This window comes from Malania oleifera, chromosome 9 (genome assembly GCF_029873635.1).
Source record: "Malania oleifera isolate guangnan ecotype guangnan chromosome 9, ASM2987363v1, whole genome shotgun sequence".
Classification (NCBI taxonomy): domain Eukaryota; kingdom Viridiplantae; phylum Streptophyta; class Magnoliopsida; order Santalales; family Ximeniaceae; genus Malania; species Malania oleifera.
Window position 1 is genome coordinate 95,328,154 of NC_080425.1, and position 15,603 is coordinate 95,343,756.

At 36.1% G+C, this 15,603-nt stretch overlaps 1 protein-coding gene across 1 annotated transcript in view; it reads left to right on the forward strand.

Moving 5' to 3' along the window:
- The window catches only part of LOC131165029 (carotenoid 9,10(9',10')-cleavage dioxygenase 1), a 38,362-nt gene that overhangs the window by 10,992 nt on the left and 11,767 nt on the right, over positions 1 to 15,603 (forward strand). The window contains exons 5-9 of the mRNA XM_058122646.1: positions 2,982 to 3,081; positions 3,293 to 3,355; positions 3,677 to 3,787; positions 3,894 to 4,078; positions 8,539 to 8,677. Coding sequence (XP_057978629.1) covers positions 2,982 to 3,081; positions 3,293 to 3,355; positions 3,677 to 3,787; positions 3,894 to 4,078; positions 8,539 to 8,677 — 598 coding nt within the window. The remainder of the gene's footprint in view (positions 1 to 2,981; positions 3,082 to 3,292; positions 3,356 to 3,676; positions 3,788 to 3,893; positions 4,079 to 8,538; positions 8,678 to 15,603) is intronic.

Below are 15,603 nucleotides of genomic sequence, written 5' to 3' on the forward strand. Positions count from 1 at the left end.
AGAGGCTGCCAAGCTGGGGATATCTTCAATTTTTATTTTAAAATTTTTGAAATAAATAAATAATATTTTTAAACGGGTGGGGGTTTACCTATTAGTCACTCGTTACTAAGTGGGTCAACCTGAACTCGAACCCGTTTAACCCCGACCCATTTATGACCTGCCCAAACTCGACATGTTAACCCATCTTGCCACCCCTACTGAAGTGCCCTCCACCTCCTCCCCCCCCCCCCCCCCCCCCCCCAACAACGCTTTTTCTCCAATTACACAGTTTGTGACGATCACTTGCAATCAAGAGGAAAAGGAGAGCTTAGGAGTCCCTTAGTCGCCTCTATAGGTTTCTCTGACACTAAGTCAATATCATGATAGTGTGTAGGTAATGTAATTATAATTTAAAATATCGAATTGCCCCTGAGTACCTTCCAGAGCCCCCTTTTATGGACAAAATTTCCTTTAGTATTCAATTTCGGGTATCTTTAAGTTGTAAGAATTTTTATGGTCTTAAAAAGGCTGTCCCTTTATTTTCCCTCCATTACTTAGGAGTTACACCCTCTTTACACCCCCTCCTTAACTAAGCTTTTAAGTTACACTTTTACGTTGAACTAACCTTTCATCTCCCTTGGCTAAGCTATTTACATAGGTGCTATCTTTTCCATATATTAATTTCTTAACCATTAGGTTTAGTCTTATCTCCAATATTCTTCTTACCAAGACTGAAGTACTTTATATTCTGTCTAATTTTTTCTTGTCTTAAGACCTTTAGATTCTAAAGATTCTCTCCATATTTCTAACTTAGATTCTACTCCACCCCTAGTTTCATCAATCAAAGACCATATCATGGGCAAACAACATATGCCATGGAGCCTTGTCTTGTATACTTCTACTAGGTTCATCCATCATCAATGTAAAAAGATAAGGTGTCAAAGCAAACCCTTGACTTGTACCTGTTGTGACCCCCAGTTTCATCAATCAAAGACCATATCATGTGCAAACAACATATGCCATGGAGCCTTATCTTGTATACTTCTTCTAGGTTCATCCATCATCAATGTAAAAAGATAAGGTGTCAAAGCAAACCCTTGACGTATACCTATTGTGAGTGGAAATTCCCTACATTCTCCATCTGTAGCCCTATCATTAGTCATTAGTCTATTGAACATATCTTATCATACATATCCTTAATGACATCGGTATACCTACTGCATGCTCCCTTTTGTTTAGAGACCCATTATGGAACATCCTAGGTACCATATCATAGACTTTCTCTAAGTCAATAAAAATCATGTGCAAGTCTCTTATCTTCTCCCTAAAATTTTCTATTAATCTTTTTAATAGATGTATGACTTTTGTAGTTTATCGCCCAAACATAAAACCATACTAATTTTCTGAAACCCTTGTTTCTAACTTAGTCTTTGCTCAATTATCCTTTTCCAAAGTTTAATTCTTTGGCTCATAAACGACAATTATTACAATTTTGAATGTCTCCTTTATTTTTGTGAAGTTCTTGTCCTCATTCATTTGGCATTTTCTTAGTTCTTATAATTGTGTAAAATATGTTGTGTCACTAGTTTATAATTTGGACTTTGGAGATTGTTAATGAACTTAATTAATGTCAAAGTCTGCTTTGTCATTTGTTTTACAAAAACAATTGGTTGAAGGTAGATCACCATGTGGAATTGCATTTTTGACATCTAGTTGGTGCAAAGTTCTATTGAAACTGATAACAAGTGACACAAATAATCTTATGGAAGCAATCGTCGCCACAGGAAAAATATGCCATGGTAATCAAGAAATTCAAGACCATACACTTCAAGTAGCGAGCTCCTCTCTTGTCTCTCACTTCCAAGTTCCCTGCAAATGGAATCTTTTCTTCGGTTTTTTCCCTATTTTTTTTTTTTTGGTTTAGGACATGTTAGATTTAGGCTGCAAGGGGGAGATCTCTTCCAAAATGTGTTCAAGCTGAGTTTTGAGAAAGTAAATGCTTGAAGATTTGTTCATGTGTTGGGGAAAGTTATAGGTAGGGAGAGATGAATCGGGATATATCTTTTGATGCAAGGTCACTGCGTGTGTCTTCCTTGGCATTGGGCAGGTGGCAGGGTTTTTGCCTAGCACATGAAAGCCAGGAATAATAATCGGGTTAGTTTTTTAGCTCTTGGATTCAGTTTAAACGGGTGCTGCCCTTTCTAACATGTGTTGCAGGGTTTTCGCCTAGCGTGCGAAAGCCAGGAAAAATAATCGGGTTAGTTTTTTAGCTCTTGGATTTAGTTTAAACGGGTGCTGTCCTTTCTATGTAACATATGCCATAAGAAGAAATCAATGGTGATTTTTTGCCGATGCATTGGCGAAGCTTCTGTTTGAGTCATCAGCTGTAGTTGATGAACAAGATGAATCAAGTGAAAAAATGGAAGGATATGGTGGCTGGACTGAGGAAGTTTGCTGTGAGAATGGATCTTGGCCTTGTGTTTTCTGTAGTGAAGGAGCTGCTCAAATGGCATTCCCAGTTTATAGGGGTGTGGTGGCAGCGGCACAAGGATAGCTAGGGTTTCAGGCTTTGATGGACACAAAGGAGGAATAGAATATTGTGTGCTTGGGATTGGGCACAATTGGTCAGCAATGCATCAGGCATGAGGGTGGTTTTGGACTTGGGTCTGTCTTAATCGCAATTAAGAATGACCCAAGCAGATTTACTGGGTTTGAAAACAGCTTCTTTGAATGTGGAGGCAAGGTTTTGTGCATGCTGTCCTCCCCAAACCCCAGCTTCATGTGGCAGTCTCATGAGCTAGGTATTCTTTTTTTCCCTCCTCCTTTAAGTAGGAAAATGAAAGTGTAAACAAGAAGTGGCAGAATCAGTCATTCAATTGGTCACTAGTTTTCTTGTTCTTGTTTATTATGATTGTAAAACTACAAACAATGCCAAGATATAAAACTCACTTTGCAAAGGCTTAACCCGGAGGTCTCATAATTTTTTCTCACATACTTTACAGATTGGAGACTTGAAGGGGCTGTTTGGCTTACTCATGGTTCAAATGCAAATGCTAAGAGAAAAGCTGGGCGTATTGGACACTTCCTATGGAACTGGAACTGGTAGGCTTGTCAATTATTTTATTTCTTCCCAAATGCCAGAATATCTTGTGGGATTATGCACCTCTGGTGAGAATTTATTCCTCAGAATTATAGCATGCGAGCTATTGTGGTTTTAAAACTGTTATTACTTTTATTCCATAATTTCCATGTATTTTCCTGTTTTAGCTTGTCTGCCAGGTACCAGAAGTTCTAATGATTTGTCAACATTCAGGGAATACGGCTCTTATTTATCATCATGGGAAACTTTTGGCTCTTTCAGAAGCCGATAAACCTTGTAAGTCAGCTTCTCTATTTGTTTTCACTTCTGAAATTAAAAATAAAAATAAAAAAAGGAAAAATTGTTACAAAAAGAAAAATTATAGGTCTTCCAGGTATTGAATCTCAGTCAGTTCCTAACAGGGTTGCTGAGATTTTCATATGCCCTTTAGTTTTGAGTGTTTTCTTCACCGTTCTCTAGGTTGAGCCACACTGAGCAGAAAATTCCTGGCTATTGATGGTCCTGCACTAAATCAATGATAAAAAAGTGGCATTATGCTTTCCTCACACGTTACAAGAATGTTTCCCAATTTGAATGTAGCATCCATTGCATGTACAGATGCTCTTAAAGTTTTGGAAGACGGAGATCTTCAAACACTTGGTATGCTGGATTATGACAAGAGATTGGCGCATTCCTTCACTGCTCATCCAAAGGTTGATCCAGTCACTGGTAAAGCCCCTATCCTCTAAAAAGAAATATAGTCAATCTATACTGATGAATCTTGATTCAAAAATGTATATTGTAGGTAATTCCTTTTGTTAATGGAACCATGCAGGTGAGATGTTTACCTTTGGCTACTCTCATAAACCACCGTATATCACCTACAGAGTTATTTCTAAGGATGGTTTGATGCATGACCCGGTGCCAATAACAATATCAGACCCTATTATGATGCATGACTTTGCCATTACTGCGAATTATGCCATTTTTATGGATCTTCCTCTATACTTTAGACCAAAGGTATGGGAATTTTTTTTTTTGTATATTTTATTCTTATTGCGTACAGAACAGCCATCATAAAATAAACTAGTTATGTGGTTGTCCACCTGAATAATGATGAGTGTAACCTCCTGTCCCAAACAAACTCTGTGAAAGAGAGCATCCTCCTAGATCTTTATAAGGTGTTTGATTCATGGCATCGTTGTAGATTTCCTAGAATCCTTTTTTATTCCCAAGTATACCCCATGTTTGGTTCACATCTTAGCATTGGGAATCCCATTTCCAATGCTTTTCACACACTGGCATCCCATCCTTATTTAAGTAGGTAGGTAATCTTGATTCTTGATGTGGGAGAATCACCTATAAAGCATGATGTTACAATGGAACTCACTCCTATTTCAATAACCTCAATATTCCATTGCATAATTACAAAGAATAATAACAGTACATGCTCTACCCTCTCACTGCATGTCTTCTCCCTTTTCCTTTTCTTCCTGTCCTCCTTCAGAAACCATTTGTCATCTCCGTCCATTTTCCAGTAAGAACTCCATTCCAAAAAATACACTGTGAGTTCCCTTCCTTTATTAATCAACCCCACCCGCCCCCCCCCCCCCCCCCAACCCCCCCAAAAAAACCCTCTTTTTTGGATATTTAGCAGTGAAAAACTTCTTGTGATTTTTGTTTTTGCTCTTTGCTCGCTTCCACGGAATCCGCCCCTCCCCCCCCCCCCCCCCCCCCCCCCCCCCAACACATAACAAATATTTCATCAAGAAATTTAAGAGATTGGGGCTGATTTGGATGAGCTGGGTCTATTAGGTCCTTCTGATTGTATTTTGTGGATTTTTTGCTCTATTTTTCTTTAGAACCTCTATATTCATATTTTGAGTAGCTTAATTTCATCAATTTGGAAATTGTTATTATTCTTAATTCTGCATTTCTTACAATCCAAAATAGTTCAGTTCAGCTTTCATAAAACTGCGCAAGTCTTTTAGCTTGAAATTATTGAAGACTTGTGATTTTCATTTTCAATTTTCACTTAGTTTATTTCTTTTTCTCATTATTTTCCAGTTGTTCTTTATGAAACAACATTTATTACATAACTACGAAAGACATTGAGGATGATGTATCTCATGGAATAGGTGATGATTGTATATATATCTTTGTGTATGTGTGTGTGTGCGTGTGTGCACATGTATCATACTAAGGATCTATTAGAGATTCATGTGTGCAAATACTTTGTTAACTATGTGGAATCTTTAGTTCAATTTGGTTCAATTATGGTGTTTAAGGCTTATTAGTGGTTTTGATGGTTATGATATGTATACTCCATTTTGATTCTTAAATGTGATGGTATACTATTGATTGTGATCTAGTGTTGGATCTTTGCTTAGTAAATGTCTCTATTTTTTATTGTGTTATTTGTAAGCAATAATGAATTATTTTGTGATGTTCCAGATTTTTTTGTGCATATGTGACATCAGAAAACTTTATTTTATCATTATTACCAGGGAAAAAAAATCAAACATGGGAAACCCATGTTCTCGAGATTCAAAAATTTAACAATAATCTATTTTTTTTCCTAAACCAAATAAAGGGTCCTATATCCTTCGGAATCCCATATACTAGGCATCAAGATGTCGGAATGTGTATAAAGTTCCTTGAACAAAAAGCCACATTATAGTGCCTATGTCCCTACATATTTTCCCATCTATTTCTTTTCTACAGCTTAATTTGTTTCTATAGGAGTTGTCTTTCAAATTTTCGGGGCTATCCATGTTCTTTGCTTTGATTGTTGATGATTTGAGTAACATGAGACTATCTAAATCATTGTCTAATAAAGGTTATCTTCCCCTTAATTTTTGTATTCCTGTTATTGTGGACGTAGCCATCTTCTTCATTGAAAACCCATCCGAAGTAGCAATAGTTGTTGAGGCTTGATACACATTGTTGGCCAACTATCCTAGTAGTCTAAGCCTTTAGGTCAGATGGTAACACAACATAGTATTTGAGCTGTGATTGCGAGGTGTTCTTGACTTCTACTCCTATTGCATATTTTCCATCAATTTAATATGAGTCGTACAATGAAATTATGGGAAAGGGTAATTAAACATAGAATAAGACTAGAAATGAGGATTTGAAGAAATCAATTTGGTTTTATGCGAGGGAGATCAACCACAGAAGCTATTTATCTTTTAATAAGTTTAATGGAAAAGTTTAGGGAAAAGAAGAAGGACTTGCATATGGTTTTTATTAATCTAGAGAAGCATATGATAGTGTATGTAGGGAAGTTCTTTGGTGGATCTTAGAAAGAAGAGGGTATGCAGTAGATATACTGAGGTCCTTAAGTATGTATGATAGAGTAGTGACTAGTATTAGGACTCTAGGAGGGGAATCTAGAGATTTTCCAATCACAATAGGTGTACATCAACTCATCAAGGTTCTACTTTGAGTCCTTATCTTTTACTTTAGTGATTGATTAACTTACTAGGAATATCCAAAATGAGATCTCTTGGTGTATGTTGTTTGCAGATGATATCATGTTGATTGATGATAGTAGGAGCGGAGTGAAATCTAAGCTAGAACATTGGAGAGCCATATTAGAGTTTAAAGGGTTTAGGATAATTAGGAATGAGATAGAATATATGAAATGTAATTTCAGTAATGTAAGGAGTAGCAATTGAGAGAGGATTAAACTTGATAATCAAGAGATTAATGGTACTAAAAGATTTAGATATCTTGGATCAATTATGCAAGCAGAAGGGGAAATTAAAGAAGATGGTGTACATAGAATTAAAACAGATTGGGTAAAATGGAGGAGTGCGTCAGGTGTGTAGTGTGATCGTAGAATGACCTTAAAATTAAAAAGAAAATTTTATAAGATGGTTATAAGGCTGGCTATGCTTTATGGTTTAGAATGTTGAGCAACTAAGAAACATGTACAAGGAGTAAAAGTTGTTGAAATGCAAATGTTAAGTTGGATGAGTGGTATAACATTAAAAGATAAAGTAAAAAACAAGCATATACGCAATAATTTAGGCATAACACTGATTGAATACAAGATAAAGGGGGGGGGGGGGGGCGGCTTAAATGGTTTGGGGATTTAAAATGCAAGCCTAATAGAGCACTTGTCAGGAAGAGTGAGTTAGTTATTGTTTCTAGCATGAGAAGGGGTAGGAGGAGGCCTAAAATAACTTGAATGAGGTAGTGAGGAAGGATTTAATAGCCCTTTATCTAATAGAGGAAAATGTTCTTGATTGGGTGAATTGGCGGAAAAGGATTCATGTAGCCGACCCCACCTAGTGAGACTTAAGGCTTGTCATTGTTATTGATCTTACTCCCTACGATGTTGGTTATTCCTTGTTTGTTTACCTCTCTATATGCAATTGGGCTGAATGTAAAGGGAAGTGTTAAAGCTTAATACACATTGTTGGCTCATTACCTAAAAGCTTAAGCTTTTAAGGGTATGTTTGTTTTGCAAAATGCAATCCAGTAGGAAAGGAATGGAATGAAATTTTAAATGGAGAAAATGATGAGGTCAAGTGCTAAATTTGATTCCATTCCTCTCTATTCCATTCCATTCTTACATACCAAACGTGCAGTAAGTCGAGTGGTGACTTAACAATTGTATTACGATCTCATTAAATCTATATTGTTCTATATCTATAAATTAGAAAAATGATGTGCCCAGTCGGGTTGGCTCAAGTGGTAAGGGCGATATGTGACTTTGGTGACCCTAAGGTCACAAGTTCGATTCCCCTTTGAAAGTTTATCCCGGTGAATTACCAGGGATGCGTCAATGGGCGCATGGAGTCCCCGGGTTATAAAAAGAAAAAAGAAAAATGATGTAATATCTAAATGTATAATATAAATGATATAACCACATATAGAGGAATTCTTTTATGTACCAAGTACACACAAACTATAATAAAATTTCTAAACTAAAGAAGGAATTTATGGGCCTCCATCAGGATTCATGGTTTTGGATCCAAAATAAACTTTATGAGCATCTTTTTATTAATTTTGCTTTTAGACTAACCAAATTTAAAATAAATTTTTTTGTTGAAATCCAATTAATTCTTCGATTGTGAATGTATGAAGATATACAAGTCCCAAATTTTAAAATTCAATTTTGTTACATTGAAAGCTTAACTTGACATCTAAGTTTATACTATATAATGTGTAAGATAACTTCTACCCACCCCTCTTCCTTTTATTTTTGGTTTGGAGAAGCATCTGAAGCGTAAGTAAGCTTTCAAGAACTTTTTTGTGAGAATAGAAAGGAAAAAAAAAAGATAAGCATTGAATAATATGCTTAGGTAAATTTGGAAAGTCTTATTTTGTAAAGTAAATGATGTAATAATAGCATTCTAGTTGATATGAAACATGGAGCCATCATGCATTGGTTCTTTATTTGAAGAATAAGCATAAAATTAATTAAATCTTATCAAGCTTTAATCATTCCTGAGCTTGCAACTTTTCAGGAAATGGTGAAAGACAAAAAGCTAATATTCACATTTGATTCAACAAAAAAGGCTTGCTTTGGTGTACTTCCTCGGTATGCAAAGGATGAGCTTCAAATCAGATGGTTCGAGCTTCCAAATTGCTTCATATTCCATAATGGTGTGGCCGCTTTTCTTCCCTTTTCTATTTAAATGTTGAAAACAACACCTTTTATTTCTAAATCTAGCTTATTAAGGTCAAGATTTAGTACCTGTAGAGTAGCCACTTTTCTTCCCTTTTTTTATTTCAATGCTGAAAACAACGCCTTCTAATTCTAAATCTAGCTTATTAATGTCGAGAGTTAGTACCTGTAGAGTGGTCATAAATTTGTGCATTTTCAAGTTGAGGGAGTAAAGATGGGACCCGATGTTATGCGTTTAGCCATCTAGGTGTGAATATTTGGGATTAGGTGGTATACCTGAGAGTTTTAGAACCAAGTTCTCTCTCAGTTACCTGAATTATCTGTTAGTGGTTTGCATTAAAGTATTACATATATGCCAGGGAAATAGAAGAATAGAAGTCTGGAAAGATTAGACGAAGAAAATTTATTATCACAAAGGGGATGTAGTCTCAGATTTTTAAGTCACTTCATTAAATCTGATTTTACATGACATAGAACTCATGGAACTTTTAGTGGGTTGAGAAAGTAAAGGAAGATGAATTTCATTTGGAATTGAATGATATAAAGATGATTTTGCCTGCAACGGACAGTTTAGTATCAGCTCAACTTGTCCAAGTGGTGGTCTGGCTGTGTGATGCAGCTAACTAGATGACTTAAACTCTTAAAAACTCATAGTTATATTTGCTGTTTGGTGGTAATTGTCTACCAAGGTTCACTTGGTGACAACATGGATGCATCGACAAACCAAAATTAGTAATATATATATGTATTTTATTAGGATACATGAACTGGTTGAAAGCAACTATAGTAAGTTTCTTGTTCTTCGGAGAAGTATATATTCAGGGAGTTTTGATTACACTGGAAGTTCTGATTGGATATATAATATGTTCCACTTGTTAGAAACAACTTTAGAAAATTTTATGTTCTTTGGATTGTATGGTTGTAGGTGTAGCTGCATTTTCTGAGTTGTACAAAGCTCAAATTGAAACAACCCTTCAATGATCAGGATAAGAAATGCAAAAGCGAAATCATACCATTAAGTTCAGATTCCTCCAATTTTGGGAAACTAATTTCCATTTTATGTCTGCAATTATAAATAATAACCTTAAAATATATTATGCCTTACAGATCACACATTTATCAATTAAAATTAATTACTAACTTTTTTTTGGGTCAATTGGAAGCCTACACTAGGCATCTAGGCCTGGACTACACAATGAAAGGTAGCCTATCTCCCATTCCATACGCCTTCCCAACCCTCCCAGGATTCAAACTTGAGGTCTCTGGAAGTCCCAAGCTTTAACGCTGTGATGTCTCCTAGGAACAATTAATTACTAACTGATTCTATACCATTTGGGTTGAATTAGAGTTTGGCTGGTCAGGGAGGAAACCTGACTGTTCCATTGATCTCTAGTTCCCCACTGGAATTGATGTATTCCTGGTGGCTTGGCAGTGTATTTTGTGAAATGTAGTACATTGAATGGTTCCTTGCATTCTGTGTATAAGTTCAAAAAATATCCTGTCCTATTCCACTCCTTTTGAGTTTATGAGGAACTGATAAAAGCTCTTTGATGGGTTTGATATGCACACATGCATTATGTATTTAATGTCAATAAATTAGAATATGTTAGTGGGCTTTTCTGAATCCCAGACTTTAAAATCTTAAATTTGTATTAAAAATATATGATATATCTTTGATGTTCCTTGTAACTCATAGTCATATTGCATCTATTGTCTGATGTTGTGCTTATAGAATACTAATTGGAGACCGATACACTGAACATAAAATAAAGAGTGAATAATGCAAAAGTATATTAATTTGTAAAATGGTGTAAACTGTACAACAGCTAAGTCAATAAGTTAATTTCTGTGCGAGTGAAAAAAGAAAACATAAAATGCTTGTGCAAATATAAAACACAACCACATAAACCTATGCTAACTACGGTTTTAGATTTTCTTAGCATTTAGTATTTTTTTAGAGTTCATATATATATTTCTATTTTGATATTAGTATCCAAATTGTATAAAGTGTAATATTTTCAGTGTATATCAACTCAAAATTTTCCATGCTTATAACAATTCAAAAACTGATACAGCAAAGTAGCAGACATTCTCTTGAGGATGTAACTAACTAGTAACTATGGTCTTTCTCTTTTCAATTTTTTTTTCTCAAATAGTCTCATAATTTTTTATCTCGACATTTTTTGTGATTGTGAAACTCACCCGATAATATGTTTTTTTAATAAAATCCAAAGGGCATATTCCGAAGTCAAGCCTAAATTAGGTGTTTTATGAACATTAAGATTTAAATAGCCAGGGGAAAATCCAAAAATTAAATCAATTACTTTCCTTGATTAAGCTAAATGCACAAATTCCATCAACATTTTTTTTAGAAAGAATGAAGCACCGTATATTAAACCCAAAGCACCATATATTAAACCCAAAGGAGAAATAGACAACCAAGCCTTACATTAAACAATGCTGGGAAAAAAAATAAAAATAAAAAACATAATATTGAATAACAAAACTTTTTAATTGTTATAACTAGCAGTTTCAAGCAAGATCTTGCTTCCAGGTCTGGTAAATAGAAGCTGCTTAATTTAGTTTACAAATCTCCTCATAATGAGAATAAGAAATGTTTTTACCTCCCTATTTGGGTTTGTAAAAAAATTTAAAATTTTTGAAAGAAAAAATGAAAAACTATAAAAAATATAATAGTAATAATAATAATAATAACAATGATAATAAAATGAATATTTGATAGAATAATAATATAAATATTTGATAATAATATGATAACAATGAATCCATTTTCCGTGCTTATGACTTCCCTTTTAAAGTGCAAGGTGAACACATCTTTGTCAATTGTCTCTATATATTATTCATTTTGAAGAAACAAAATCATTGCATGCACACGTGTTTTTCATGTGAAGAAAACTCAGTCAGTCGAGTCTTAAGAGGAAGGTTGAAGAATATAACAACGTCTGAATTCATATGTAAAACTAAAAGGTCCCTTGTCTTTCTTATCTTCTTTATTAGCGATATACTTTGTAGAAATCCGAAAATCTTGGAGTGATTTAGGGGATATTTATGTAGAGAATTGTCTATTATTTAGAGAGATTATTTTAGGAGATTGTTTCCATATTTAGTATATCCAATTGTGTTATTAAGTATCATGTATTGGCTTGTACAAATTATTAAATTTCAAGAAATATAGTATACCTATTCTGATTTCATGGTGTTAGAGCTAGGGTTTCTATAATCCTAGTTAACGATGGCAGAAGGAGCCGTCAACAGTAGAGGGTTGAGCACCTCTGAAGCTCTCGACGGTGAGACTGAAGCCACCTCCACCTTGAGTTCGAATGGGCTAAACGGCTCGTCCTTCCCACTCTCGGTGGAGAGAATGAACAAAAAGAATTTCCATGAATGGGCTCAGTCAATCAAACTCGTGATTGACGGCAAAGGAAAGTTAGGCAACCTTACCGGCGAGAGGAAGAAGCCCGCCTCAACCAATGTTGTAGCTCTACAGAAGTTGAAGTCCAAGAATTCCATGGTGACTGCGTTGTTGGTGAACTCCATGAAACTTTCAATTGGCAAGACCTATCTGTCCCTATCAACGGTGAAGGATGTTTGGGATGCTATCCGAAAGACATACTCAGATGTTGAAAGCTGCTCCCAAATCTTTGAGATCAAAACTCGGCTATGGTAGATGCAACAAGGAGAAAGAGACGTCACCGACTGCTATATGGAGATGACAAATCTCTGGCAAGAACTCGACCTAAGCATTGAGGAAGAATGGGAATGCCCTGGAGATAGTACCTGATACAAGAAAAGACTCGAGAATGAACAAGTCTTCGAATTTTTGGCCGGACTCAACCGAGACTTGGATGAGGTGCGAGGGAGGATTCTCGGCCGACATCCTCTACCTTCGACTCGAGAAGTCTTCTTGGAGATGAGGCAAGAGGAGAACCGTCGCAAGGTGATGTTGAAGGAGCCGATCAGAAACAATGGGCCCGAGATGTTTGCCCTCTTTTCAAGAACTTGTGCTGGGACAAGCCCAAAAACGCAGAAAGGAAGACCTTGGTGTGAGCACTGCTGCAAGTTGGGCCACTCAAAAGATAATTGTTAGGAAATACATGGGAAGCCCGCAGATTGGAAGCCGAGACAGAATAAAAAAAATAACAATTCCACTTCAAGTGGCGCATTCAATCCAGAACAGTTGGGGCAACTCTATAAAATGTTCTCTACCATTCAAGCATCGGGTCAGTCTTCCACAAGTATTCCTTCTGGTTCTTTAGCCCACCAAGGTAATTTTTTGATAGCCTTAAATACTATCTCTTATTAAAAATCACCATGGATAATTGATTATGGTGCCTCTGATCATATGACTTAATCATATCATTTGTTCTCTCATCTTGTTCACCTTGTGCTGGAAATTTGATAGTTAAAATTGCAAATGGATCACTCTCATCTGTTGCAAGCAAAGGGAGTATTCGAATATCTGACTCTATCACTCTAGAATCTGCCCTACACGTCCCTAGGCTGTCTTGCAACTTGTTATCCATTAGCCAGTTGACAAAAGATTCCAATTACTCTGCTAAATTCGTTTCCTCGCACTGTGTTTTTTAGGACCTATCATCAGGGAAGACGATTGGCAGTGCTAAGGAGTTTGAGGGACTTTACTACTTTGAGGAGACGAATATGAGTAAACAATGTCAAACTGCTATTTGTAATTATGCATCTGTTTCTAAGGATAGTGAAATTTTGTTATGGCATTATAGGATGGGTCATCCAAATTTTCAATACTTAAGATGTTTATTTCTTTCCATTTGTTCAAATAAGACATCTTCTGATTTTCAGTGTGAGATTTGCGAACTTGCAAAACACCAACGTAATTCCTTTTCAAAATCCACATACATACCATCTAGACCTTTTACTATGATTCACAGTGATTTATGGGGGCCCTCACGCTTCCTTAATCGCACTCATACGAAATGGTTTGTTACTTTTATTGATGATCACACTCGTATTTGTTGGGTTTACCTTTTGAAAGATAAAACTAATGTCCGTTCCATTTTTATCAATTTTCACTCCATAATTCTAACACAATTCCAAACTCACAATCAAATCTTGCGGACTAATAATGGTACAAAAGGGAAATTATCTTGAAGAAAATGGAATCATCCATCAAAGTTCCTGTGTGGATACCCCTCAACAAAATGGGGTTGCCAAACACAAGAAAAGGCATATTCTTGAAGTAGCTCAGGCATTGGTGTTCACTACAAATATGAAAAAATATTTTTGGGGCGATGCCATTTTAACAGTTACATATTTCATTAATAGAATGTCTAGTCGGGTTCTTTCTTTTGCCACTCTTCTCCAAAAATTCCAAGAATGTTTTCTCACCTCTCAGCTCAACTCCAATCTCTCCCTCAAAATTTTTGGGTGTACTGCATTTGTACATGTTCATGCTCACAATAGGGATAAATTGGAACCTCATGCCATTAAGTGCATTTTTATTGGTTACTCTCCTACTCAGAAAGGCTATAAATGTTATGATCCTGTCACAAAAAAATTGTTTGTTAGTCTTGATGTCACGGTCTTTGAAACCACTCCTTTCTTCCAAAAGCCCTCTCTTCAAGGAGAGATTTGGAGTGAAGATCGGTTCTTTGATTTCTCTATTGATGAATCTGTGCCATATACTGAGTCTTTCAACACCACTACACCATTCCCTAATATGTCATGTACCAAAGACCACTTACACTCGGGGGGAGATGCAAAAAAACAAAATAACAAGGAAATACTTGTTTACTCCAGGAAGCCAAAAACAAAGAACAGGGAGAATCTCATACCTGAGGCACCAAGAGAGTTGGAACCGGTGATAGCTCCGAGCAACCATGAGTCCACGCCCAATGCTAATCAGATAATAAATCCAAATGGCCATGAACTTCCTTCTGATAAGTCTGCTCTTGATGACATCAATTTACCCATTTCTCTCAGAAAACAAACTAGGTCATGTACTCTCTATCCCTGGTCAAAATAAATGTCTTATAAAACTCTGTCTATAGGGTGTCGTGCTTTTACCTCTAACCTTGACAGGATAAAAATTCCAAAGAATATCTTGGAAGCCTTGGAGATTCCTGAATGGAGGGAAGTCGTCATGGAGGAAATGCGGGCCCTGGAAAAGAATGAAACTTGAGATGTTATGAATTTACTGAGAGGGAAGAAACCAATTGGCTGCAAATGGGTTTTCACGGTGAAATATAGAGCTGATGGGACAGATGAACGGTATAAAGCTTGTCTTGTTGCAAAAGGGTTTACACAGACCTATGGCATTGACTACACAGAGACATTTGCACCGGTGGCAAAATTGAATACAGTTTGGGTTCTCCTGTCCTTGGCAGCCAACTTGGATTGACCACTTCAACAACTTGACATTAAGAATGCATTTCTAAATAGCGAGTTAGAGGAAGAAGTTTGCATGATGATACTACTAGGTTTCAATAAGAAAGGTGAAGAAAACAAAGTATGTAAACTCAAGAAATTCCTGTATGGACTCCAGCAATCTCTTAGAGCATGGTTCAACAAATTTGCGAAGGTGATAAAGAACCAAGGATATCGACAAAGACAATCAGACCACACTATGTTTTTCCAACAGTCTGAAAGTAGGAAGAAAACAATTCTAATATTGTATGTTGATGATATAATCCTAACTGGAGATGATATAGTGGAGATGGAAAGATTAAGGAAAGTCCTAGCTGCTGAGTTTGAAGTTAAATATCTAAGACAAATGCAGTACTTCTTGGGAATGGGAGTTGCTAGATCAAATAGGGTATCAATGTCTCTCAGCAAAAGTATATCCTTGATCCCTTAACCGAAATTGGCATGCTTGGATGCAAACCTAGTGAAACCCCCATTGAAGTAG